Raw genomic sequence first — 26564 nt, 5'->3', positions numbered from 1 at the left:
GCGATCAAAATTAGCGACTAAAAGCCGTCCAAATTTTCTATGTGATTTTACAATCAAGGATAGGTGATTTGGGAGTTGGGACTCGGACGCCAGGTAATTTTTAAAATGAACTATATATATTTTTTTAATCATTTAAATATTAAACAAACACAAATAAAGAAAAGATAAACGTGTTTAGTTCAATAACTTGTATAGAAATGGTAAACGCGAAATCTTTTAAGTTCTCTTAATAATTGTTTGTGACTGACTTAGCGTCATATTGTTTTATTTTATTCTTTTAATTAATTTTGTTACGTAATTATTTTCCAATTGTTACTTAATTATTTTTTTTAATTTAATTATTGCCTTTGAGGACGCTACTATGTTGACCACATGTCCATATGTGACCCTTAATGCTCTTTTAGTTATTATTTTCTAATTTTTTTCTTCTTATTTGAAGTTATACTATAAATGCTTCTCCATCTTAATGTCCTTATAACACCCAAAGCAATAGTGTTATATGCGTTATCAAGGTTCTTCACGCCCGTGTAGTGCTCATTAGAACATTCACATTAGAGCCTCTATCTCTGTCTATATAATTTAATCAAAAATCACATTTTTCTCTAAATTAAGTTTACTTTTCAAAAACTTCTCACATCTAACTCTCTATCATACCCACAATCACTTATTTTATTACTTCTTTCTCTTTCCTACACGCTCACAATAAAAATATAGCGGCATGGGTATTACACTCTAAATATAGAGGTTTATTTTGATAGGAATATGATCAAATGCAAACCACATTTTGTATACAAACTGTAAGAACCATTTAAAAAGTGTCATGTGAAATAATAACCTAAATAATATCAGTTATACTGAATTCCCTATAATTATGCTAACAAGCAATTAGTTCTTTATTTGAATTTTCCTTTTGTTTTCAATGTGCTGATATAAAGAAAAGTGCTCATATCATTTGCATATGTGCTAAAATCAATTATCTTGATTAATATTAATATAATTCAAAAGTGCTACTTTTATGTATATATTGTTTTAGTATGTGCTAATTTAACTGTTTTTAAGTGCTAGGATCTGTTCGCACGGTTTGTAGGATAAATATGGTTTGTACCGTAACCAACCCCTATTTTAACATCCATAAAACTTTCTATATTAAAGAGATTTTAAAGAGATTTCAATGTAGTGTTGTTTTTATTATTTCCTCTATCCTCTGTATTATATAGAATGTAATGCTGGCCTAAGCTTGTGCAAGCTAGCATTTATATTTTAAAGGGTAAGATATCTTAAAACAACCACCCGACCCTTAGATTCTCGAAACACATCCTCTTTGTTTCCAGATATTATAACTTTCACTGTTCGATTTAATTAAAAAAACATAATATTCTTGCTATAAAAGTAATTGCTTTTAAAAAGTTACAAAAAATAATCAAAGTATTTATCTGCTTACTAGTTGGTAAAGCTTTTGAGTCAAGTTTAACTTTTTCGAGCTTGTAAATCGAGTTTGTAGCACAAGCTTGCTTTCATGTCCAGCTTAAACCATCATAATACAGGCTTTACCATTGTGGGGGTGTGTTTCTTACTTTAACAATCTAATCCTAGATTTAATCTAACCCATTTCTTCATTGTGAGACTCAATCCCTCTTCAAGAAGAGGGTAACACTTTTACACTCTTTGATACCACTAGGTCAAAGGCACTTTGGTAACGAAGGCTAGGTCTTACAAACTTGATTCAAGCTGGCCTTTATTTAACAAAATATTAAGAACATGGCCAATTCAAGTTGTGTTTTAAACCGGTAAATAAGGATATACTTAGTTTAAAATAAAAGGAAAAAAAGCAGGCCAGATGAGTTGAACGAGTTAAAAGTACCTAAATACAAAAAAAAAAGGTTATTATGAACCCATTTGACCCGTTACCATAGTTATCGATAGCGAATAACGACAAATAGCGACAACGTACCTATATGCTACGTCGCGATAGTGATGAAATAGCACCCGCTATTTCGTGTTTAGCGATAAGGTAGTTAAAAAATAAAGAAATAAAAATAGCTATCTATATAATTTTTTATATATATATAGTGTTAATTTTATGCCTTTTTATGTATAAAAATATAAGTTTTAAGGGCCAAATGTAAGCTAGTTTGATACACAAACTAATTTTACACTTTTTGTGTAAATTTTACAAGTTTTAGGAAGTAAATGTAACTTAATGAAAGATAGAAGGGGTAAAAGTTAAAATCCATAAACTTATTTAACCCTAAAAAGGCTCCAACGTAATACAAACGCAACCGCTCTTCTTCTTCCTAAGTTTCCAGCAAGTTTCCGGCAGAAATTGCAGGTTTCTGGCCGGAATTCGTGTTTATAAAACCCTAAAGCCTAAAACACGCTAAAATCCCAACCGCTCTCTTCTTCATCATCTTCTTCTTCCTGCTTTCCAGCAGAAAGCATCACCGGAATGGGAATTTTTTGCCGGAAATCGCCGCCGGAGTCGCTATCTGCTCGCTATATGGTCGATATGCACCTTGTAGCTGAGGTTGGCCGCCATGCCACGCTATTCGCTATAGCGTCCGCTATGGACGCTATTGATAACTATGCCCGTTACTCAACTCAAGTTTATATTAAAGAAAACGAAAAAAAGGGGGAAAATATGACCGATACAACATTTACGAAATATGAGAAGAATGGCAATGATTACGATAGCAAAATTTAAGCTAGCAACACAGACTTTTACGCCTAAGGAAAACAAAACATGGATTAAAGAAGCAAAATTTAGGCCAGAGAACACTTTTCACATGTTAGACAGCACAATACAAGACATGTAATTTGCAATGAGAAAATAGAATTCGAAAAAACACATCTTAGGCTGTTCATTCTTGTGAAGTGGAGGCAGATTCTTTCAAACAAGACCTCATGATCTTTCCTAGCTTGGAACACGCATCGAGACATAATTCCATTGCCTGTTAATCATAACATGTTACAGGAATTAGCATGTATCACACAAAAAAATCATTCAAAAAACATTGTGGGCACAGCAGTTTTAAATACGAACGAGTCGATTAGGAACAAACTTTATCTCAAATAGATTAAATCCAAAAAACCACCATACCTCGTGAATTTTTGAAGCGGACCATTCACCGGTTATTGTCAGTTGAGTAACCTCATTGCGAGATGGTAAGCACGTAATCATCAAACTACCACCTTGATAGTTTTCTTCTTCTGTAACAGGGTCAATCACAAGATTCTTCCCAAGGCAAGACTATAGAAGAACCGAAAACAGAAAGTGAGCATGTTACAGGATAACGTTGAAACAATAAACAAAACACATGCATGCCAGAAAGCTGTTAAAAAGAAAACTTAATGGCAATATGAACCAATAGGGAAAAATATATGCAACTAAGCAAGTGAGTATACCACAGAAACGGCAGCAACCAAATCATACATCATAATCCCTGCGTCTGCCAAGGCAAGACTAGCACACGAGATTACAACAGGAAGATCACCTGCAAAAATAAAAATAAATTGATAAGATATGTTGTCAAAATAGCTATAGATATATAATGTCAAACTTACAGCCTCCAGATTCCAAAACTAATGCAAATACGTCCACGGTTGTTTTCGGAAATGTATCGAGCATGATGGCACCCTCCAAAGACTTATGCAGCTGTGACGAAATATCTTTGTTCTCTGACGCCTAGCTCATGAAAATATTGGTTCAGATAAAAGACAGATATTAGGATACTAGTTTAAACAGGCTATTCTATAGACACACAATTAAACGTACCTGACCACGAACTGGAGTGGCAAAAGTTGTATAACTAACGTTACAATTCAGACGACCAATATCACTGTACATCATTGCTTTCTTACTTTCCCTGGGCCCAAAACTGATGAAAGAAATTTCATGGCGATAAATTAAAATAGGCAGACAGTACGTAAAACTGGTGGAAGAAATATCAAGTATATATGAGATAAACTTACATAGACACAATAACTTTGGTGTTACCAAATTCTGCATAAGCAGACCCTGATGCTGCATTTACCGCACCCGTACGTAAAACTGAAATGCAAAACAATGTAGCACACAAGTTATGCCATAATCCACTATTATGTAAACCCATAAACCAACAAAGTAAGCTGTGTTACATTATAAACAAACAACTGAATGAAACATGAACATCAACACGGTTTGGGAACCCAAATGACCATTTTTTAAAACATCCGGTTCAAAGCCGGACTTAGGGGCTGTTACTCTTAATGGTTCAACACTTAATGGTTCAGACTGTTTGTTTCACGAGCAGATGTCTGAATGGTTCAGACATTTGCCTCTGAATGGTTAAGATTTATACAAAGTCTGAATGGTTAAGACTTAAGACCTCTAATCTGAATTGGTCAGACATTTGCCTTTGAACGGTTAAGCATTATACAGGCTCTTAATGGTTCAGACCTCTTACTGGTTCAGCACTTAACCATTCAGATGTCGCCAAACAGCCCCTTATCCTTACCTGAATTATTCTGGCCGAACCAAAAAGACCACTTTTTAAGACCCAAACCCATTCTGACCTAAAACTGTTCTAGCCTGTCACACTGCCTCACCCGACTCGCCTGTTTTTCCAGGTCTACATATGATACTCATGTTTAACCCAAAATTAAGATAATTTTTAGGTTAATTAAAATAACAAATGGAAAGTCTTTTCAAAGCATGAACTCACAAACTTTTAGGCCTTGGAAACTAAATCCACATTCCTACGGGTAATAAATCGTGTTTAAAAGCCAATAAAACTAGGGTTTTTTCCTTCTTCTGAATTTGTCTCTCCCACTTTTTATTTTTTTTATTTTTAACAGGTGCAGGGGCAGAAAACAAGACATGAATAATCATAATAATCAATAAGCAATAAAACTATATTATAGATCAAACATGACAAAATCTCGGGATCAAAATGTAAACAAACAAATTGCGAATATTGTTATAAAAAAGGTCATACATGCAGGTCTGCACTGGTGGAAATCGCGACCGTCAGGACGGACCCAATCAACGTCGGTGAAAAGAGGGGGTCTGGTCTTTTTATTGGTGGTCGGAGACGGTGAGTATGTCGCCGGAGTTGCTCCCGCTTTGGCGGCCATGAGTCGTATGTCAGGCCTTCTTCAGTTTCACCTGTCACGCCCACTCTGTCTCTCGTGTATGTTTGTAACCCCTCAGTGGTTTCGGTTGTTATGTATGGGCCAAGCCTATAATGCTGGGCTTTAGTTACTTTATACTTATGGGCCCTTTCTCACAATTACTGCAAATCTTCAAATGTGGAAATCGATTCCAAACCCGAACCGGTTTGAGCCTGCCTAAAAAACTTATACAAAAACAGTCTGAATGCTAGAACCGGTTTTTAACCTGATCCATATTGGTTTGGTAGGTTGGGGTTTTCAACCCTAAAATCGTTTCTTAACCCGAACCGGTTTAAGAAAAAAAAAAAAAAACGGTTTGGGTAATGAATCAAATCGGTTTGGACCAAACTAGGTTTTGTACACCACTGTATAGAATGGAGTCATGGGCTTATGGAGAAATGGAGATGAAGTTTTTGTCATTTTAATTTATTCGTACATTAATGGTTTTAAGTTCAATCCTTCTTCTGGTAATATACCCCAATTCGTAATACGATTCATATTTCGCCCCGACTAAGAGCCCGAGATACATGAAAGGGCTTGTTCCAACTTTACAATGCAAGAATTTCGCCAAGTTTATCACCTCGGAGGCTCGGACTGATCCACACAAATGCCATATAAACAAGATTTATGGAGATTATTTTCTAGCCCTGATGATAAGTGGAAACAACGAGGGATTCGGGCCACACTACAAGTGTTCCTTTCCGAGCATTCCCCCACCAATAAGACATCGTCAACGAAGACTCGAAGAGTAAATACGATACAACAGATAACCAAACCCTTATTTGGAGCCCTAAACCATAGAACAAACCTTAATCCACTGCTTTGTTTACCATAAAGGAAAACGCCTCCATAAAAATGATAAAAATTGGGAGGGGGGGGGGTATGGGGTCACCTTGTCTAAGGCCTCTGTGACATTGAAATTCGAAAGTAGGCGAGTCGTTAACGATGACCGACGATACAGCCGAGGCTAAAATACTTTGAACCCAAAGAGGCCGTTTATTCGTGAAACCCATTTAGCCCATAATGGAATCAAGAAATTTTCAATTAATGTGATCGTAAGCTTTCTCAAAGTCAATCCACTATTTTGATGACTTTTTAAATTAAATTCTAGTATAATTATTTCTTAAAATCAAAGAAAAAAAATTATATACTTTATTAATTTATAAATGGTATATCATAAAAATCAGATCTTTATTTTATATATCAATATGAGTATAGGGGATGGTTCAAATGAAAACCACTTTTATTGTGAAAACTCGAAAACTAACTAAAAAAAGCCTAAAAAGCACACCAATTTTTTTTTAATTTTTTTATAAAAATCGCAGTTTTTTTATATAATTTTTTTTTTCAAAAAAAAAAAACAAAATTTTTTGTAGTACACATACACATGTGCAGTACAAATTTTTTTTTTTTTTGAAAATTTTTTTATATATAAAAAATGGCGAAAATTGTTATGCAAAAAAATAAATAAAAATAATTTGGTATGTTTTTTTGGCTTTTTTAATTAGTTTTCGAGTTTTCACAATAACTAGTGGTTTTCATTTGAACCTTCCCCTATGAGTATATTATTGCTTATATCTAATAATGACTTTTTTTAAAAGGTGTATTGCAACGTATGATATAAATCTATAAGTGTTCGGGTATACCATCTATTTATAGGGCGTGATTATATCATTTATACAATGTGAATATGTTCATAAAAGAGTTTTAATTACGCATTAACAAGGTGTTGCTCGGTGATTTTGGATTCGGTACCAAAGGAATTGATTAGGTGGCAACTTGGTACCGATTGCAACACCATCCCGGGTGTTGCGGTACCGTGTGTTTTAGGGAAAGGAGGTTAGTGATTCACCGAACATGTCGTATAAAACTTTTACCCTTCTTTTTTACATAGCCAATAATCTCATGCCACCTTATCATTTCTTTTGTTTTTGTTTGTTTGTTACAATTGGTCGTGGGATTGGTGAGATAAAAAAAAGATGGACACCCTTTTGAGATGGAAAAAAATCTGATGTGTCGTTGATGTGGAGGAGGGGGGGTTGTGTAATGAGTGGAATGAAAAGGATGGCTACCTTGTGGTCTTATACAATTTTACATTGTACGTTTATGCATGTTAGAAACTTACATATATAAATATATAAATGAATGCAAACGCCCTCACCCGACTATAAAATGCACGCTCTTACACGCGTGATCTCGTCGTAACATCTTAAGCTTTTTATACTACCGGAACACATGTCTGGGTCAATAAGCTGAAGTTTTGTAAACTTAAAATGACCAATGTCGAAAAAAAAGTCTTCTCATATAGCCGTTAATAGTATGGACACATCTACCATCTGACAGGGGCGGACCTGTAGTGTAAACGGGCGTAGCCCGGGCTACGGCTCAAGTTTTTACCAGTAGTGTAAAATTTTTTTTTTTTCGATTTTTATACACAGGACACCCCTGAACAAGTACGAGGACACCCCTAAAAAATTTTGGGATACCCCTGAGTTGAAGGTCTAGTTCCGCCACTGCCATCTGACATTAGGATTTTTAGTACCCCCATCTAAATTAATTCAAATTCAATGTATTTCAACTACCGACTTAAGTGTTGAATGTATAGAAATTTTTTTTTCAAACTTATTTGAAAAATATATCTTTGAATAAAACAACTACATGCACTTTACTCTTCCAATTCTCATTTTAAAAAAAAATTGTTAATTTTGAGTATTTAAATTTTTATTAAATTAGATATGAAGTGTAAAATTAGTTTAAAGCCTTTGTTTATTTGAGATCATGGGGTGTGAGTTTGAATATATGTGTCCCTTTCAGCACTTTTTTTTTTTTAAATCGTCAAAATGGCCTAACATCTCCTAAACTTTACCAAATTTTGGTTCCACCAATCAGTATCCTACACAGCAATATATTACATACAATAAAAATGGATCTAAATAACCATGTTCCACTTGACTATCAAGTAATGTGATTGCACCCAATCCAATTTTTCTTAGTTGTGCAAGTATGTTACTGGTATAAATTAGAAGGGTAATTACAATGATACTTGTGGCATTGTAATGTTGTACTTGTAACTAACTATAACGCGGCGTGAATGTAAAATACAAAGACTTGCAAGTAACACACATCTCTATAGATATTCTACAAAGTGGTTCTATAAATTAAAATGAAATGAATCAATAGACTGATTGAACTGGCCTTTAATCACCGACGATCAAACACCAATAAATTAAACCCAAATTTCATTGTGTTTTAGATGCAGATGAAATATTAGACACACAGAAGGATTCAAGCCAGGGTTCAGTTAAGTCAACATCAACAGGTGTCTCATTATCATCATCAACTTGCTCAGGTGAGTCTGTAATCGCGTCTTTATCACGAGTATGTAAAGATTCAGATTCAGACGAACAAGATCCACTTGATGATGTTTGTTGAAGCTCGCGATCCATTCTAATAGTGTAGTCCTGTGTAACGAAATAAACACTATTAGTCTTGGATAACAATAATAATGTATATAAATCTTGCAAGCTTAAATCTGTTTGAAGGTGTACCTGATAACGGTCAAAAGAGAAATTCCTTCTTTTAGATTTTTCCGGTGCAATGGTTAGAAGTATCTGAACAACCTCACTCATCGTCGGGCGGGCGTCTGGATCCAACAACAAGCACTCCTTTGCTAAATAAGCCATCACCTGTAATTCCTCTTCTTCAAACTTCCCTTTCAGACGTGGGTCCGGCAACTCTTTACTCACCCGCTTGCTATCGTGTAAAAGAGGTGTTGCCTGCACAAACATTCAGTTTCATACATATAACTAACTATATACGTATGTAACATGAAGAGATTAAATAATAATTATATTAATCACTAACCCATATGACAAGGCTCTCTTCCCCGCCTTTGTCAGCTGATCTATAAATTGGATGTCGGCCACTAATAAGTTCTAGAAGCACAACACCAAAACTGAAAACGTCTGACATCAGCGATGCTCTTCCGACAATAGCGTATTCTGGTGCAAAATACCCGAAGGTCCCCTGCATTCGAGCAGGTGAACTCGAACAGCTGGGGAGACCGTCACTCGCTAAACTTTTAGCCATCCCAAGATCAGTAATCTAATAAAACATTTATTAATCTCATCAGAAACCAAACTATAAAACCATAATAAAAAAAAACAAAACATCTTTTTATTGACAATATAATATTATACGATCTTACCTTTGCTCGCCAGTTTTCATCTAGGAGAATGTTGGTAGATTTAACATCTCGATGCAAGATTCTTGGTGCAGCTGCTTCATGGAGATATTCTAAGCCTCTAGCAGCTCCGATCGCAACCGCAATACGAGCTCCCCAATCTAGACATTTTTCCGATACTCCGTCTAGACACTCTCTGAGGTTACCGTTCAACATGTATTCAAATACTAGAAGCATCTGAGGTTGTTTCCCATGATACTCTAAACAGTAGCCAAGCAATGGTACCACGTGACAGTGATGTAGTCTCGATAGCAGTTCAATCTAAACATTGTAAAATTTTCAAATACTAGACATTGTAAAATATTCGAGTATTGGACATTTGGTGATTGATGTATTACCTCCGTTAAAAAAGTGACTTCGGCATCTGGGCCGCCTTGAGCTTTAAGCCGTTTAACGGCAACAAGTCTACCATCTCTCAGTTCACCGTAATACACGTGACTGCTTACGCCGACTCCGATTAAATTAGAATCTGAGAATTTATCGGTCGCGGTTTCCAATTCAAAGTAAGAAAAGTTTGTGATGGTTCCTTGTACAGTCCTTGGTTGTTTCCTAAAGAAGAACGAAGTCTTGTTTATACACCCTGGGAAAAAAGACGAAAAGCAGACAGATATTTGAGGAACAAAAAAAAATAAAAATAAATAAATAAAATAAGAAAACGAAGCTCTTAAAATTGCGGCTACCTGTGACAGGATTGGTGGGAGAGTGAACGGATATTTTTGATTCCGGGATGGAAGATGTTTTATAGCTTATTAACTTGGTACTACTGTTGTAACTTGTGTATTTATCGTATGAGGATAAAGGTAGTTGTTGTTTAGGGAAGTGATGCTTTCGGTATAGATAGCACATTATTGAAGAGAAAATTGCAAGAGTTGTCACCGCCATGGATAGTAATAATATGATTAATACTGCTTTGCTGGAAAATTGTTTCTTTGAGGACTCTGACTCGCCCAAAAGTCCTGTTGAGAAGACGTTGCATGTGTTAGAATTTTAATAAATGGCAATTGGACATTTTTTATATTTAATATCGAAAAAGAAATAATAAATATACCGGAATTGCAATTGCAGGAAACGAAACAATTGGATTCATGGCCTGCAGTCACTTCAGGGAGTCTATTGCCAGAACAGATGCATTTCCATCTATTTTGACGTGTATCTTCTGCATAATTATATGAGGAAATGCACAACTTGAATCAAATAAAAAAACGTTATAGTGCACAATGGAAAGACTTTTATTGGCGTTAATTTTAAAAGAGGCCATGAATATATGTTTAAGGTGTATAAATAATTTTATAGATGATATATCATGAAGTGAACATACCGGAGATGCAATCACATGATGAAGAGCAGTTGGTTGAAATAGCGGTTTGCTGATTCAGTTTGTTTGCGTAACATGTACATGTCCACCTGTTTATGTCTGAAATTTCATTTGCTGCAATTAAAGGGAAAAAGTTAAGCACAGATTTTTAAACAGAGGAACAGACAAATAAAAATAACGATATCTTCTGGAACAGACTATTAAGGATTATGCAAATCAATATATTATAGTTGATACTAACCGCATTGGATGTGCTGAATACAGATCAAGCTGATAAAGCATACGAAAACAACATCCAATCGGAGCGTCATCTATTCAGTCCAAACACTGTGACAAAAGAAAATGAAGGCGGTCAAAGTGTTATTTCATACACCGAAAAACACGCACATGTTAAGTATGTAATATACTATGGACCCTTGTAATCTATACCATTGAACCATTAGGATGTCCAGTCATACAGGAAATTCTCTATGTTCCTCATGATCAAAGATCGGTGATTCTAAAAGAAAGAATTATTGCAAATGCATCTTATATATATTCTATGCCATAAGAAAGCTGCATTGAGTTTTAAAAGTATCAAGGGTGAAAGCTGCTATAAATATAGAATGAGATGCTTGTCTGACTTGAAATTTGAGGAACAAACATTCTTCTGCTTTTTTGAACCTCAAGACTAATCATGAGTAACAGAAACAAACCCCAAAAAATTTGAAACCGAATAACTGATAAACGATTGTCTAATAAAAGTAAAAAAAAAAAAAAGATATGAAGAAATGTGAAAAACAATGGACATAAAGTAATTTAACACCGATCCAAAATCCAAAACAATATCTTTGCTAAAATGCAACAAAATTACATACGCGTAATAACTTCATCATTTATACATATGTGTTAGTGTTACCTACCTGCATCATTATCAATGCTTTCAACATTAAGTAAGATACAGATGAACAATAACAAGAATACCTACCGGTTGATCAACCACACTGGCCCAAATCATTAAACAAGTTTGACCAAAAAAGATTTTACATAGGTTAGCACAAGTAGAGACCAGAGAGCATTGATCGAACCGACTAAAAATGGCAGATAATATCCATCACATTTAATACAAAAATGTCAAATTTGGTTGAAATGGACATCCAATAGTGACCGAATTAAAAACTAGCAAGATTTCAAGTCCATCAGCCTCAGCCTCAACCACACCCACTTCTTCTCTCAGGCTAGGACAGATGCCTTGTGTCTAATCCGAAAGTGACCCCTCAACCATTTTCAAACAAATACAAATTTTATACACCACACCCATACAGTCATCAAACTTTTTTTATTTAATGGTAGTTGCTTGATTTCATCATTACTGACTCGATTTCAATAGTTTATACTGCTATTATAAGATTTCACAAATAACGGATTTTGTTATTATAATAATTAATAACCTTGCCGTCAAAGAAAGTATGTAATTTCTTTGATTGATTGACGTTTGGAAAAAGCTTAACGTATTTGACAAACCGGACCCACGGAGCTCCGGGTGGTGTGACCGGGTATGGATATATTGGCCGTTGTAATCATTTAAGTTGTACTTTGTGTTTGTATTGTTGTACATCTAGTTAAAACGTCATTTTCTTTTCAAATCAGTGAGTTTTGATTAGAAATAAACTAGAATTCAGCTCAAAAAATAAGGAAAATGGTTATGGCGTATACCTGATAGCAAGGAAAAAGATCCAGATTTAGCTTCGTACTTGCTCAGTGAGACACCTGTACAGTAAACAGATTACGAGAAGCGGAAAATGTGAGTGTGAAAGTCAGTCATCATTGATGAAGTTTTGAGAGAAAAAGAAAACATTTTGTTGGAGGAGGTCAAATGTAACTCACAAGTGAAGAGAATGTGAGGTTAAATGGGTCTTGAGTTTGTTAATCAAAAGGTGGTTCTGGTGTAGCAATCGGTCCCTAAGCTACAAACAGCAGCAGGTTAAATGAGTGGAATTGTTTTGAAAAAAGAGAATAAAGGGTTGAGAGCTACAGCAGTAGTGGTCGGCATTAATGATAGTGGACTATACTCGTGTAGAGAGAGAGAGAGAGATGTAAGGGTCAGGTGGGGGTGAGCTCCGAGAGCACGAGGTTCAAGGAGTTGCAGAGGGTGGTGGTGATGGCGATGGTGGTGGTGGAGGTGGTTTTGGAGGAGGAGACTATCTCTGCGTCTGGTTCTGGTCCTTTTTACACATCACCAACCATGGTCCCTACTTCTCCCACATGTCTTTAATTCTTTTTTCTATCAGTTACATCCTTAGTCCTTTGTTAAATGTAAAACACAAAATTAGTCCAACTTAATTGTTTCACTTTGGTTCTCACCCATGGTTTAGTGTGAAGTCAGTGTGGTTCAGTTATGGAAGATTGCTTAACCTAAACTGTTATGGGTTAGTTTCAATTTAGTTTAGTTAATTGTCCAGTGTATTTTTATTTCTGTTTTTCCTTTGTTTCAGTTAAAAATGATTTGATTACGATCCTTTAAGCTCAATTATGGACGGTTGGAGCATGAGTTCCAATGTTTGAAGCTAGAAAATGGAGATCTATAAAAGCTGAAAAATCACAAGCATACAAGGTTCAATTCAGTTTCGGTTAAAGAAGGCATATTAACTATAGCCATAATTAAATGGCCAGTTAATCAAATTCACTTAATCATAACTGATCAGTTTTGTCAATTCCAGTTACTCTTTTTGTTTAACGGTTCTATTTTTGGTTATGGTTTGGTTTTTGCTCATCGCTATCTAGTGACATGATGATTGCCCCTCACAAAATGGTATGGATTCTAATCCTTGTATGTGCAAGTTGATATATGGTGTACAATTTTTGATGGATGGTTTAGATGTAAAAAAAAAGAAGAAGAAGAAATTATTGTTAAAAGAAAAGTTGGTTCTAATCAACAATGACAATTTGAAATATTTTATGCACTTTGTTAATGTTGAATCCATATTGAAACAAGGTTTAATAAGTAATACATCAAGTAAGACTATTTAAATCACATAATCAAAGTTCGCTCAAAATTCGTTTAAAAATAGCTTAAAAACTTGTTTGTAATCAACTTATATAATTTCAAAACGGAGCCGAACTAGCTCATACAGTTTTAGATCCAAGACGATCCGGGTCATATAATTTTCAAATCGTGAACGAGTAAACTACCTCTCGACTTTTCTTTTTCCGCGTTGTTCAGGGCCAGGTAAAGTTTTTATCATTTGTGCAATTGTGCCTAACTTAACTCAACTTAAGATGTCTTTAAAATGTCTAAAACTGTCGTTTTGTATTTGACAAAGGGCTGAAATTGCAAATTATTATTTTAGATAGGTTTTGATGAAATCCTTGTTGGATCTTGGGGCAGTCAAACGTAAATGCCGTGTGTCACCAGTACAGGACAATTGGGAGCTTCAAAAGCATAACTTGAAATCCTTCCCTCTAGAATTTTAGTCCTTTGCTTTTACAGGTTTTGTTTTTAACCCCCTCGTATTCTCTTTTTCATTTCTTGAAAAGTGAGAATGCATCTTGGTTTTTCAACTTTAATAATTTAATAATCATTATTTTATTTTAAGCACTGAATTGTAATTATCACTCCTAGATTTTCTATTAAACAATGATCGTGATTAAAAAATATTGTATTTGTACAAACACATCATTCACCCTTTTTGTTCTGTTATCTTTTAAGACTATTATATATCATACTTTTTTTAAGAAAAGTAAAAGGAAATCATCGAATGTTATCAAGTTTTTAAACAGAAAATCGAAATAAATTAGGGATCAAATATGATTGATTTTCCCTCTAAAACTAGCATAGTTTGTCATATAATAAACACACTATACGCATCAACTACGTCAATGTCAAACGTACACCACATTGACCACTCAAAGGTTGAGTTTTTTGCTTTATTTGCCACTTTGATATATTCTATATTATATTGTTCCCGTTGTTGCTAACCGTTTTTTGGGCTAATTACAGCCGTTCAAAGTCCTGAACTTTTAATCTCAGCCGTATAAAGTCTCTAAATTCCTTCTAGAAGCAGCAGTTCACGGCAGTTCAGCTCTCTCTCACCCATGATCTTGCGGTTTCCTGCAGTTTATCAAGATGCACCAATCAGAAATACAGGTTGCAATGCGGTTTAAAATGTGTTCCTTATTTTCAGGGAGTTAGTGGGGTAGTGGACACTTAACTGCATTTTTTGGTGCCTATATAATACAAGTTCAGGTAGTGTAATCTTCTGAATTTTTTTCGCTCTTCATGTATTCATACAGCAACACATCTGCAGCAATGGATATCTCGGATGACTTCGTGGACATTTATGAAGACGATCAGCCTGCAAAGAAAGTAAGTTGGAATGTAAGTTGGAATGTAAATTATTAGTTAGCAAAGCATGTGGATGGTTTCTAATTGTTTGTGAATTGCACCAAATATTTAGTCTTCTAATATATGGTAGCAATTGTAATTTTTTCAGCTGGGTTTTGATGCAATGACACCGAAGAAGAATCAAATATGCAGCCCAATGAAAGATTCTCCGAAGGTAACGTTTTAAGTCACAACTAATGTATAAAAATTGTTTTGATATTTAGTCTGATTTGTTAAATTCTATCAATTTATTGTTTCAGACGGACAGTGGAAGTGTAGAGATCATTTCATATGGACAGTATTTTAGTCCATTCAAATCTGAAATGCATAGGGAGGTTATTGAACAGGTGGTGTTTTTTTTAAATAAAGTTTTCATTGCATAAGTGCATAATGATTGTTTCACACCTATATGTTTTTTTAAAATGTATTATACTAATGTTTTTAGTTCTTGTAGTTTCAGAACATAGAAAAGCAAGCTAAAAGAAAGCATGCGCTCCTAACTTGGAAATGGGATGAGGTCATTGATATTACCCAAAGTGAAGATTCGAATGGTCAGAAAGATGCTTCTAAGGCAAAACAACAAGATGATTTGGAGTCTGAGTTAAGTGATACAGCAGACTCTTTGGATAGTCCATTGAAAAGATCAAAGATTCCACGTATATCTAAAAATTGCAACGATCATGTTGGATGGGTTGAATTTTAAGTTTACTCAGTTTAAGTCCTGTTTGTCATAGTCATCTTTTATGTTTTGCCTTTCAAGTCAGTGTTTGTTAAGGTTTGTTTGTTCATCTATTTTTAGTTTAAATGTAGTTTCCTTTTTTCAATTTATTTTTCTATGTTTTATCTGTTAACTATATTACTTATTACATATATGTTGATGATTAATTGTTTATTTAATAATAAACATTTCTGTTATGAAAAAAAAAATAAAGAAAATATAGGTAGTGGTTTTCACCAATTTGTATGTATGTTTATAAAGGTTAAATCTTCTTTTACTTTCAAAATACGTAAATAAAATTCCAGATATGCATAACTTCAACAGTTATATAAGTAGTTACACATAAGTCATAGAAAAAAATCTAAAAAAATTTAGTACCCAATAATATCCTGTTTCATGTTAACAAATTCCGTGTTCTCAAACAAGAGGCCTATTTAGGTATTTTAAAAAATATTTAGTCATTTATAGGTTTTTTTAAAATAATAAGTTTTGTATTATTTAGAGTGCAAATTCAAAATAGCATTCAGTTATATAAATAACAACGGGAAAAGAATAAGATATTTTGAAGAAAAAAAAAACATATAAATAGTCGGTTTTACTGAATTAATGTTGAAGTCAGCCTTCTTAGTCACGTTACCATGATCATCGGCCACTAAGCGATGATCAAGTAACTAACTTAGGGTTTTAGAAATTAATATAATCGTTCGGTTATGTTAAGTTTATTTCTAAGTCAGTCCACTTACCCACTTGTCATGATCCTTGCTCACTAACCCATGATTGAATAACTACCTATGTTTTATTCAATAAATTAACTGTTTTCATTAAAAGTCGGACATGTAGCTCTATATAAGATATCACTAATATCCCTAAAATTCGTGTATTACTGTATTTCTAGATATAATATCAGAAACTATTGAGTTATGAAAAAGTTGAAGGGGTGCCTCTACTCAGCCTCTGAGTCGAACACTAAGTTGCCTGACCTTGGTCCTGACTTAATAATGTCAGAGATACTGCCAAGACTTCCTGCAAAATGTGTAGGTCGTGCAAAGAAGGTATGTAAAGAATGGTTGTCATGTATATCGTCGAAGGAGTTTGTCATGATGCACTGTAGACATATGTGTAAGGGGTCTAGACAAAAAATTCTTAGTATTGGACAGGAATCATGCTTTATTTCCAGCACTACTGTTGATTTAGTCGATGAGAAAACCATGATTACCCTACCGTTTCATGTTCGCCCTTCTGATGTGTGGATTTTATCAAGCTTGAATGGGCTTTTATGTGTTTGTTTACGCAATACGTTTGAAATGCTTATTTGGAATCCGTTGATCCGTAGCTGCATCAACATATCTGATTCTAAGTCTTATGGTTTTTTCAAAATCTATTCCGATGCTGTTGGCCTATACATCGATTCCTCTAATGATTACAGAGTTTTACATATAAAACGTGGTCGTTTTACAGTTGATGTTATGGCTTATTCAAGGAGGACCAGTCATTGGAAGAGAATACCGTTTTTACAAAAAAGGCATTACCATACTAATGGTTATGTGTGGTCGGGGGGGACTTTTTGTGAGGATGGTTTATATTTTACTGTATTCCAGTTTTGGCTTGCTGGTGATATTGTCATAATTCGATTTGATGTGAATACAGAGACGTTTTCAGAAATAGGGTTTCCATATGTTGGCAATGGTGAAACATGTCAGGGGAACTTGGTTAATATGAATAACAAACTTCACGTGTTTGTTAGTCATGGGTTTATAGATATGGCTGTGGATCTATGGCGTTATGAAGGTGAGCATTGGTCGAAGGTCATGTTGTTTCCGAAGATCAGTTATATTCCAACGCCAGTTTGGTGCTCAATTACACATGTTAGTTCAGAAGAAAAGTGTTTTGTGATGACAGATTGGGGTGAGGTTTATGAAATAGATTTGAACAAGAAGACGTGTGACCTTTTCATACCAAGCGATTGGAATCATGCTATACGGACAGCAATGTATGTGGAAACTATTGTGCCAGCAAGTCTTCAGTAATACATGTTGTTTGGTAATCCTTTTTTTTTTTTGCTTCGAAATGTTTGTTGAATTTTGAAAAATTCCTTCGTCGGATGTAATGTTCTTTTTTTAGTTAATGTTTGCTTTTTTCTCTACTATTTGTTTGTGTATTATTTGTTTATAAAGAATTGCTTATATATTATGTTTAGATAAATATAAAATTATATTTTTTATTGTTATTGTATTCCATTGTCAGTACACATAAAAGTTTTTAATAAATATGTCTTCATTAGTGGAATTATCAAATAGTTTGATATTTTTGTTGATACATTTACAGAAGTTCAGCTTTGTTTATAAAAAATTCAAATGAAAATTTAGCTGGTATATAAAACTTATAGGTTTAGTAACTGATTATGCAGTTATTTTAAATATATTTCAGTTTAGCCCACTTTCCCACTATCCCATGATTTATTAACTGTCTGAATTAATATTAACTTCCATGAGAAAAATTCGGATATTAGCTCTATATAATGTAGTTCTATGACCTTACAGTGTCTTTCTTTCTTCGAATTTTGTTTACCATAAAAATCATCATATTGAGTAGCTTTGGAGAGCCAGTTGGAGAATTAAGGTATGTTTTCCTAATCTCTTTAATTCATCTTTTTTCTACAAATCAATTTGAATGTGTGTTTGCTTTTTTAGTTTAAACAATAGAATCAAAACCATTTAGGTGTTTGCTATATGTTCAAATACATGTAGACCGATTTCTTATTAAATGTGAACATTCTACCAGTGTCAGATCAAAGCTAAGTACACTTAAGTGTTATATCTAAAACGCAGTCTATAACTTATATGAAAAACATAAATTGTGCAAATTATACCTTTAAATTTAAACAATGTTTTATTAAAGCAAACACATAGGCATAATAAGAAGTATGAATCAGTGGTTAGAAAGACTTACAGTGCCATAATTTTTTATTAAGAGCATGGGTTGCAAGATTCACAATATGTCCGTAAGCTGATTCAAACTGTCAAGGATAAGCCTAGCTTCTGTCTTTCATATGATCCCTCCTGTTAGCCCATTAAAACAGACAAAACCTTACTACTGATTCAATGATGTTGTCATAAGCATAACAAATAAAACTTTCAAAGTGTCTGCCAAGTTTTGGATCCAACCCAGCCCCCATTTGTTTATGTTCTAGAGCTTATCTATGCCATGTCTTTAACTCGGTTGTAACATATTGAGGGCAACGAAAAATCCTAAGCCCATCAATCTACCGAAACACAGATCTGGCATGTTTGCATAACTGAAGGCCTAAATTCCGAATATCTCTAATCGAATATGAATAAGCATAATAATATCAATCCACAACCGTTAACCCTAAAATTGCCTTAATACAGTTCTGACATGTTTGAATAACTCAAACCCTAAAATCCGGAGGTTATTTATCAAATATGAACATCCACATTCATTAACCCTAATCGATAATCAAAGAAGGTATTAATCGAATATGAAGAACCCTAGTCGAACAAAATAGTATGATGTATAATATGCTAGGGTTTATAGAGGTAAATACCTTGAAATTTTGAATCGATTGAACTGCTGATACGTATGACGGAGAAGAATGGAGTGTACACAAGTATAACCATGGTGAATGGCCGTGCAATCTGTTGATGTCTCGATGAATACGGGATGCAGAGAGGAGCGACTTGGACCAGAAAGAGGGATGAATTCATCGCATATGTGGTTAGGGTTGAGTTAACTGCCGTTATGTAGTATCCGTTTCCTAATTTGGATTGTCCATATTCAGTATCCAAACCGGCCCGTCTCATGTTTACCTGATCCAGTTTGTTAACCTGGCCCAAAATGCTAATGTGATATATCTGGCCCATTTTGATACAAATTTATACTTTAGTTTGTAATAATTGTTTTATTGTTATTAGTTAACATATTTTTGTTGATTTAATTTTTATTTTTAATATTTTTATTATCCTATATTGTAATAATACATGTTTTTTTTGTTAGTTATATTATTATATGAATATTCAAGACCTATTATTAGTATGTAGTTTATGGTTGAAACTTACGATGATTTAATTTATTTATTTTTTTGTAAATTGTGTTTTTAGATAAAAGCAGTATGTCGTGCCTTCCATTTTTAGTAGTAATGTTGGATATAATTGCAAGACTTCCACCAAAAAATGTTGCTCAATGTAAGCTTGTCTGCAAGGAGTGGTTAGATTTCATTTTAGATCGTAAGTTTGTAAGGGCTCATTGTCATTACATGCGTGCATCGGCTGATCAAAAATTGTTGATGGTTGGTTGGAAGACTATCGAAGTACATTCCTTAAATTATAAGTCCCCGGGATTTATTGTACCAAGAGGTGTTGCCCGCCCGTTCTATGCTCATCCTTCTAGAATGTTTTTTTTGGCAAGTTTGGATGGTATGTTGTGTGTTTGTCTCCAAAACACTTGTGAGCTGGTTGTTTGGAATCCATTGACGACTAAGTTCAAGAAGTTGGCAAATTCTAATTCGCAAGGTTTCTACAAAGTTGATAGAGATGCTCTAGGATTTTTTGTTGACTCTTCTGATGATTACAACATTTTACATATTAAACGTAGACGAGGTACAATGACCGTTTATATTTATTCGATGGAGTTGAATTCATGGAGTACTGTACGCTTCCTAAAACACCGTCCGTACCACCATTATACGTACCTTTGGTCGCCAGCAACTTTGTGTGGTGGTGGTTTGTATTTTGTCGTTACCCAATGTCGTGGTCGTTCAGATGGATTGTCGGTTATTCGTTTTGATGTGAATTCAAAGTCGTTTTCTGAATTGTGTTTCCCCAATGTATATGACGATGAAGTTAGTGGAAGTTTAGTTAACATAAACGAGGAGCTTCATATGTATGTTTGTATCGGAAACTATGACTATAGACGAGAAATTGTATTGTGGAGGCTTAAAAATAAAAGTTGGATGAAGGTTTTTGCATATCCTGATAAGTTGTGGATGCCATTAACAACTATGTGTTCTTTCACATATTACAATTTGCCAGGGACATGTCTTGTGATAACGAATTTTGGACAAGTGATTGAAATTGATTTGCAACGGGATCATCTAGGTTATTTCTGCCGTATGTTTTTCTATAGGCAAATGCATGGTGCGGTTTACACAGAGACCATAGCTTCCCCGAATTATTAGTTTGAGAAAGTTTTATCTTGTAATTTTCGTAAGTTTGAGTTTAAGTGGTACCTTGTAGTTGTCATAATGTTACTTTTGTTGTTGCTTCTATTTTGGTAATTTGATGTTGCAATTTTTAAAGTTTTGGTTGTCCTTGAGATATTATATATGTTTCTAGCTTTTTATGTTTTGAGTGGCATTATAATTGACTCTTGTCATGCTTTTCTAAAGATATATGTATCTGAAGGTGTTGATATGAGTGCACCTATATCAAATGATTCTGATTCAATTTCTTCGGTCCCTTCGCATGAGACGTCAGCATCTACACGTGTTGAATGTCGTAGGGGCCGTGGACGTATGGGCCGTCCTCGATTGCGGGAGCGACTTCCTGTTGTGACGCCTGATGTTGCATCCTCTCAACGGTGTTCTTACGGTGTGGTTATCTATGTTATTGTATTTCTTATGATTTTTTTCATATACTAATACCCCTTATTTTCCTTTTGTTATGGGGTTTGCATGTTTATATTTACCATGTAAACCCTTTAAACATGTTAGTGCTACTGTTGCTGTGTATGCAGTTGGTAGTTCTAGCAGAAGTGTGGTACGCTATATGCGTATGTCAAATGAAAATGTGCAACCTTCTCCGATCCCTTCAATTTCGGATTCATTTGCGGTTATACGTACCACTCAGGAAAATATATCTTCTAATGCAACGACTGAAGTAGGGCGTAGACGGACGGGCCAAATGGGTCGTCCTCGATTACGTGATCGCCCTTCTGATTTAACAAGTGAGGCTACAAGTACTCAAAGACGTTGCAATGGTACGCTTGATTGAGTTCTCGTGTTTGTTATGTGTTTTCACCTAATAGCACCCATGATTTTATATTATGTGGGTTAAGCCTTTTAAATTGAATAGGTTTATTGTTATCTTTGCTTTTTTTAGTTGATCGTATCAACAGAGGTGTTGTGCATTATACCAGTAGAACAAATGGAGCTGCGCAATCTTCATTAGGTTCAACGGTTTCACAAACATCTGGATGTCTACATTCGAATCAACTTGAAGTACCTTCCCGTGCAAGTGTCTTTCAAGACGAAAACAGATATCGTAAACATCATATTTTTTTCTTGTGACACTTTGTATATATGAACACCTTATATGACATTGATAGTGTTTGCTTACACTTCACTTACCTTTTTTAGGGCGATGTCCGTCGTATTGGGATATCGGTGATGCAAACCATAGTTGTGTTCATTGTGGAGCTATGCTTTGGTATGAGGAACGAACTATTAAAAGTTTAACTCCTCGTGTTCCAAGTTTTTCATTATGTTGTAGTGAAGGAAAGGTTTGCTTGCCATTTCTTCGACATCCTCCTCAAACATTGGGTCGTCTTCTTGATTACAATGGGGAAACACGATCTCGCGTGTTTAGAGAAAACATAAAGCTTTTAAATGCGATGTTTGCATTTACCTCAACCGGTGGGAGAATATCTACGGATTTAAATGATGGTCGTGGGCCTTATACATTCCGTTTGAATGGCCACAACCATCATAATATTGGATCATTGTTGCCTATGCATCCTGATGGACGCCCTAGATTTGCTCAATTGTACGTTTATGACACGGAAAATGAGATTGATAATCGCTTTTATGCTTTGCGAGATTGTGTGTCACCAACGTCTGATCAAGTCATCCTGCGCACATTAGTGAATGACTTGCTGTTGATGCTTGATGCGAACAATGCATTAGTTCAGGCTTTTAGGATGGCACGTGAAAGGTTTAATGACAACTCAATGCAACGTCTTACGCTTCGCTTGCTTGGTACGCGAAATAGAAGAGAAGGACAATATTCTTTGCCTACTGTTCCTGAAGTGGCTGCACTGATTCCAGGTGATGGAAATCCTACAGACTCACGTGATATTATTATTGAAGAACGTGGTAGTCGTAGTGCAAAGCGTATATCTGAATTGCACCCAAGTTTTATGGCGTTGCAGTATCCTTTGTTGTTTCCGTATGGAGAAGATGGATTCCATCTTAATATTCCTCTATGTAATATATCTGCATCAAGTAGGCGGCAATCGGTTTCATTAAGAGAATATTATTCTTACCGTTTACAACTTAGGAGGAATGAAGGTAAGACATTACACAAATCTGGCCGTTTATTTCAGACGTATGTTGTGGACTGTTATTCAGCTATCCTTGAACATGAGATGAATTGGTATAAACAAAACCAAAACACTATTCGTTCGGATCTGTATAATGGTTTATGTGATCGTATCGCTGATGGTGAAACAAGTTGTGAAGCAGTTGGTCGACGTGTTATCCTGCCAGCAACATTTGCCGGTGGGCCAAGATATATGATTCAACAGTATCAGGATGCAATGGCTATTTGTCGTTGGGCCGGGGCTCCGGACCTTTTTATTACTATGACATGCAATTCAAAATGGCCGGAAATTACCCGACACATTCAAGCAACAACCCCTGGTATGAGTGCATCCGACCGCCCTGACATTGTTGCCCGTGTTTTCAAAATTAAACTTGATGAACTTATCAAAGACATAAGGAAAAGGAATATTTTTGGACACACGAAAGCAGGTTTGTTACTAGCATTTCCATTGTCTAAATATTATACGATTGTTTTTTATTCTATAGCTATGTGTAATATTTGTTTTGGTCATTTTTTTAGTTATCTATACAATCGAGTTTCAGAAACGAGGACTTCCACACTCTCATATTCTGCTTTTTTTACAACCTGAAGATAAGATAAATACGGTTGACAATATCGATAAATATATATCTGCGGAGCTTCCTTCGGAGGTGGAAGACCCTATAGCTTTCGGTATTGTTCGTTCACAAATGATGCATGGTCCATGTGGTTTGCTCAACCCTTCAAGTCCTTGTATGCATAATGGTGTATGTAGTAAAGGGTACCCAAAGAATTATTGTGAGGAGACATTCATCCGAAATGATGGTTGGCCGTGTTATAAGAGGCCCAATAATTCAAGAGTTGTTAAAGTTGGTTCTCAAGATATTAAGCTTGATAATCGGTATGTTGTTCCGTATAACCGTGAATTGTTGGTGAAATATGGTTGTCACATTAATGTGGAGTGGTGCAACCAAGGGATGTTAGTCAAGTATCTTTTTACTTATATAAACAAAGGTCCAGATCGTGCAACTGTGGTTTTGGAAGGTGCTCAAAATAGGACAACGTTTGCGTCCTTATTACATAATGAAAATGAAATTGAGGAATATTTAAATTGTCGGTATATATCTTCTATTGAGGCATGTTGGAAGATTTTTGAATTTGAAATGAAGTACCGTGATGTTGCTGTTGAGCGATTACCTTTTCATGAGGAAGGGTGTAATAGAGTGTATTTTCATGATAATGATGAGGTTGAGGAAGTTGCCCAACGTGCTACGGCTAGCATGTCAAAATTTACTGAATGGTTTCGGGCAAATGAAAGGTTTCCGCATGGTCGTTCTTTGACATATGTAGAATTTCCAACAAAGTTCACTTGGCATGAAAAGGAGAAGGAGTGGTTGCCACGACATAGGGTGACTTCTATTGGCCGCATTTATTATGTGAGCCCATCGATGGGTGAAAAGTATTACCTCCGTATGTTATTAAATGTTCAACGTGGCCATTAAGCTTTAAAGACATTCGTACGGTTGATGGTGTTGAGCATCCAACTTATATGTCTGCTTGCAATGCGTTGGGTTTGTTAGGAGATGATGTTGAGTGGGTAGATTCAATACGTGAAGCTTCTCAATGGCAGTTGGGGAATCAACTTCGTGATTTATTTGTTTGCATTCTATTGTTTTGTACGGTTAGTAATCAACGACGGTTATTTTTTGATTGTCTACCTTACTTATCAGAGGATATTGCTTACAATCGACGCACAATGCTGCAGAATGATGATGTGGTATTCACAGATGAAGAGATTCTCAATTATACATTGATTGAGATTGAAAGAGTTTTTAATTGGTCATGGTAAAAGTTTATTAGATTTTCCTAATTTGCCTCAAATTGATCGTCAATTGGTTGATACTATGGAAAATCGGTTGATTATGGCTGAGCGCACCTTCAATATTGAAGAAGAAATGACGCTTTTTCATGATTTATTCGTGGATTGAATGCCGAACAAAGGGAGGTGTTTGATTATGTATGTGATTGTGTTGATAGACGGACGGGTGGTGCTGTTTTTGTTTTTGGTAGTGGAGGGACGGGAAAAACGTATTTATGGAAGACTCTCATTTCCTGTTTTCGTTCACGTGGCCAAATCGTCTTGTCTGTTGCTTCTTCTGGGATTGCCTCTCTTCTACTACCTGGTGGTCGTACAGCGCATTCGCGTTTTAAGATTCCCTTTGAACTTGATAAGGATTCTTGCTGCTCGATTGATGTTGGGACGGATCTTGCTGGGCTGATTAATGATGCCGCGCTTATAATATGGGATGAGGCACCGTTGCAACATCGTTATGCATTTGAAGCGGTTGACCGTACTTTTAGAGATATTTGTCGAAATAATATACCTGGTGCAGACCGTCGAGTATTGGAGGGAAATGTGTCGCTCTTGGAGGAGACTTTCGACAAATTCTTCCTGTTATTCCGCTTGCTCCGCGTAGTGAGATTGTTGCTTCGGTTGTGAATAAGTCATCGACTATATGGGGTGCGTGTAAGGTGTTTCTTTAACGATTAATATGCGGTTGAATAGTTCAAGTGTTAATGACGATGTTGTAATACAACATCGAGATTTCAATAAGTGGATTTTAGATATGGGGTCTGGTCGTCTTCCTGCAATTTCGCTAGACGGGGAAGATGAGAGAACTTGGATTAATATACCTCGCGATCTATTGATTCCTGTTTCAGATAATCCTATTGAATCAGTTGTTTCAGATACATTTCCTAATATAGAAGAACGATTCACTGATGTTTCTTACCTACAGGAGCGCTGTATTTTATCATCGACTAACAATGAGGTTGATACGATTAATCTACATGTTCTTGATAAGTTGCCAGGTGACAATCATGAGTTATTTAGTCTCGATTCCATTTGTGCAAGTACAAATAATATTGAAGAAATGCAGGCTATGTATCCTACGGAGTTTCTTAATACTTTACAGTTTTCTGGCTTACCGAATCACATATTAAAGTTAAAGGTTGGGGCACCGATCATACTACTACGTAACTTGAATCTCAAGAAAGGATTGTGTAATGGGACCCGTTTAAGTGGTTACTCAAATAAGTCGTCGTGTTATTGAGGGCGTTATTATACGGGTACGCATGTTGGAGAAAGAGCTTTTATTTCAAGAATCGATATGACTCCAACTTCTACATGTTGGCCTTTCCACTTTAAGAGAAGACAGTTTCCCGTGAAACTATGTTTTGCTTATGACAATTAATAAAAGTCAGGGCCAAACATTTAAACATGTTTGTGGTTACTTGGTAAAGCCTGTTTTTCACATGGTCAACTTTATGTGATTGCCTCCCGTGTTACATCTCGATCTGGTCTACGATTTTATGTTGATAATGATGGCAAGTGTTCTAACCATATTAACAAGAAATGTTGTTTATAAGGAATTTTTTATAACTTACCTTTGATGTCAAGT

At 35.3% G+C, this 26564-nt stretch overlaps 5 protein-coding genes across 11 annotated transcripts; 3 read left to right on the top strand and 2 right to left on the bottom strand.

Annotated features, from left to right (window-relative positions):
- Positions 1-2666: 2666 nt before the first annotated feature.
- Positions 2667-5183, bottom strand: LOC110904284 (exosome complex component RRP41-like). The gene is made up of 7 exons (XM_022150125.2): positions 4974-5183; positions 3970-4048; positions 3773-3875; positions 3562-3682; positions 3403-3491; positions 3098-3247; positions 2667-2948 (listed from the first exon to the last, which is right to left on the bottom strand). The coding sequence occupies exons 1-7, from the start codon at positions 5110-5112 to the stop codon at positions 2859-2861; spliced, it is 771 nt and encodes a 256-aa protein (XP_022005817.1). The 5' UTR covers positions 5113-5183; the 3' UTR covers positions 2667-2858.
- Positions 5184-8191: 3008 nt separating this feature from the next.
- On the bottom strand, positions 8192-12932 carry LOC110904282 (receptor-like serine/threonine-protein kinase NCRK). Of its 3 annotated transcripts, XM_022150121.2 has the most exons (11): positions 12573-12932; positions 12402-12455; positions 10948-11033; positions 10710-10820; positions 10440-10547; positions 10072-10347; positions 9730-9971; positions 9356-9652; positions 9013-9252; positions 8697-8924; positions 8192-8609 (listed from the first exon to the last, which is right to left on the bottom strand). In XM_022150121.2, the coding sequence occupies exons 3-11, from the start codon at positions 11015-11017 to the stop codon at positions 8388-8390; spliced, it is 1794 nt and encodes a 597-aa protein (XP_022005813.1). In that variant the 5' UTR covers positions 11018-11033; positions 12402-12455; positions 12573-12932; the 3' UTR covers positions 8192-8387. The 3 variants fall into 3 exon arrangements, with proteins under 3 accessions (XP_022005813.1, XP_022005815.1, XP_022005816.1); XM_022150123.2 differs by lacking the exons at positions 12402-12455; positions 12573-12932 and adding an exon at positions 11674-11866; XM_022150124.2 differs by lacking the exons at positions 12402-12455; positions 12573-12932 and adding an exon at positions 11136-11632.
- Positions 12933-14689: 1757 nt separating this feature from the next.
- On the top strand, positions 14690-15878 carry LOC118486705. Of its 5 annotated transcripts, none has more exons than XM_035983365.1 (5): positions 14690-14832; positions 14979-15051; positions 15179-15244; positions 15330-15416; positions 15524-15878. In XM_035983365.1, exons 2-5 carry the CDS (start codon positions 14995-14997, stop codon positions 15770-15772), a joined length of 459 nt encoding a protein of 152 aa, XP_035839258.1. In that variant the 5' UTR covers positions 14690-14832; positions 14979-14994; the 3' UTR covers positions 15773-15878. The 5 variants fall into 5 exon arrangements, with proteins under 5 accessions (XP_035839258.1, XP_035839257.1, XP_035839254.1 ...); XM_035983364.1 differs by having other exon boundaries at positions 14979-15063; positions 15530-15878; XM_035983361.1 differs by having other exon boundaries at positions 14979-15063.
- Positions 15879-16785: 907 nt separating this feature from the next.
- Positions 16786-17814, top strand: LOC118486577 (F-box protein At3g08750-like). Its single transcript, XM_035983120.1, has one exon. The coding sequence runs from the start codon at positions 16786-16788 to the stop codon at positions 17812-17814; it is 1029 nt and encodes a 342-aa protein (XP_035839013.1).
- Positions 17815-19943: 2129 nt separating this feature from the next.
- Positions 19944-26216, top strand: LOC118486576. Its single transcript, XM_035983119.1, has 10 exons — positions 19944-20726; positions 21192-21393; positions 21539-21781; positions 21904-22065; positions 22161-23552; positions 23644-24573; positions 24615-24749; positions 24834-24948; positions 25105-25557; positions 25670-26216. Exons 1-10 carry the CDS (start codon positions 19944-19946, stop codon positions 26214-26216), a joined length of 4962 nt encoding a protein of 1653 aa, XP_035839012.1.
- The last annotated feature ends 348 nt before the right edge of the window (positions 26217-26564 follow it).

This window comes from Helianthus annuus, chromosome 14 (assembly GCF_002127325.2).
Source record: "Helianthus annuus cultivar XRQ/B chromosome 14, HanXRQr2.0-SUNRISE, whole genome shotgun sequence".
In the NCBI taxonomy this organism is placed as follows: domain Eukaryota; kingdom Viridiplantae; phylum Streptophyta; class Magnoliopsida; order Asterales; family Asteraceae; genus Helianthus; species Helianthus annuus.
The sequence above is the reverse complement of the archived record's forward strand: the minus strand, read 5'-3'. Positions and strand labels throughout refer to the sequence as shown.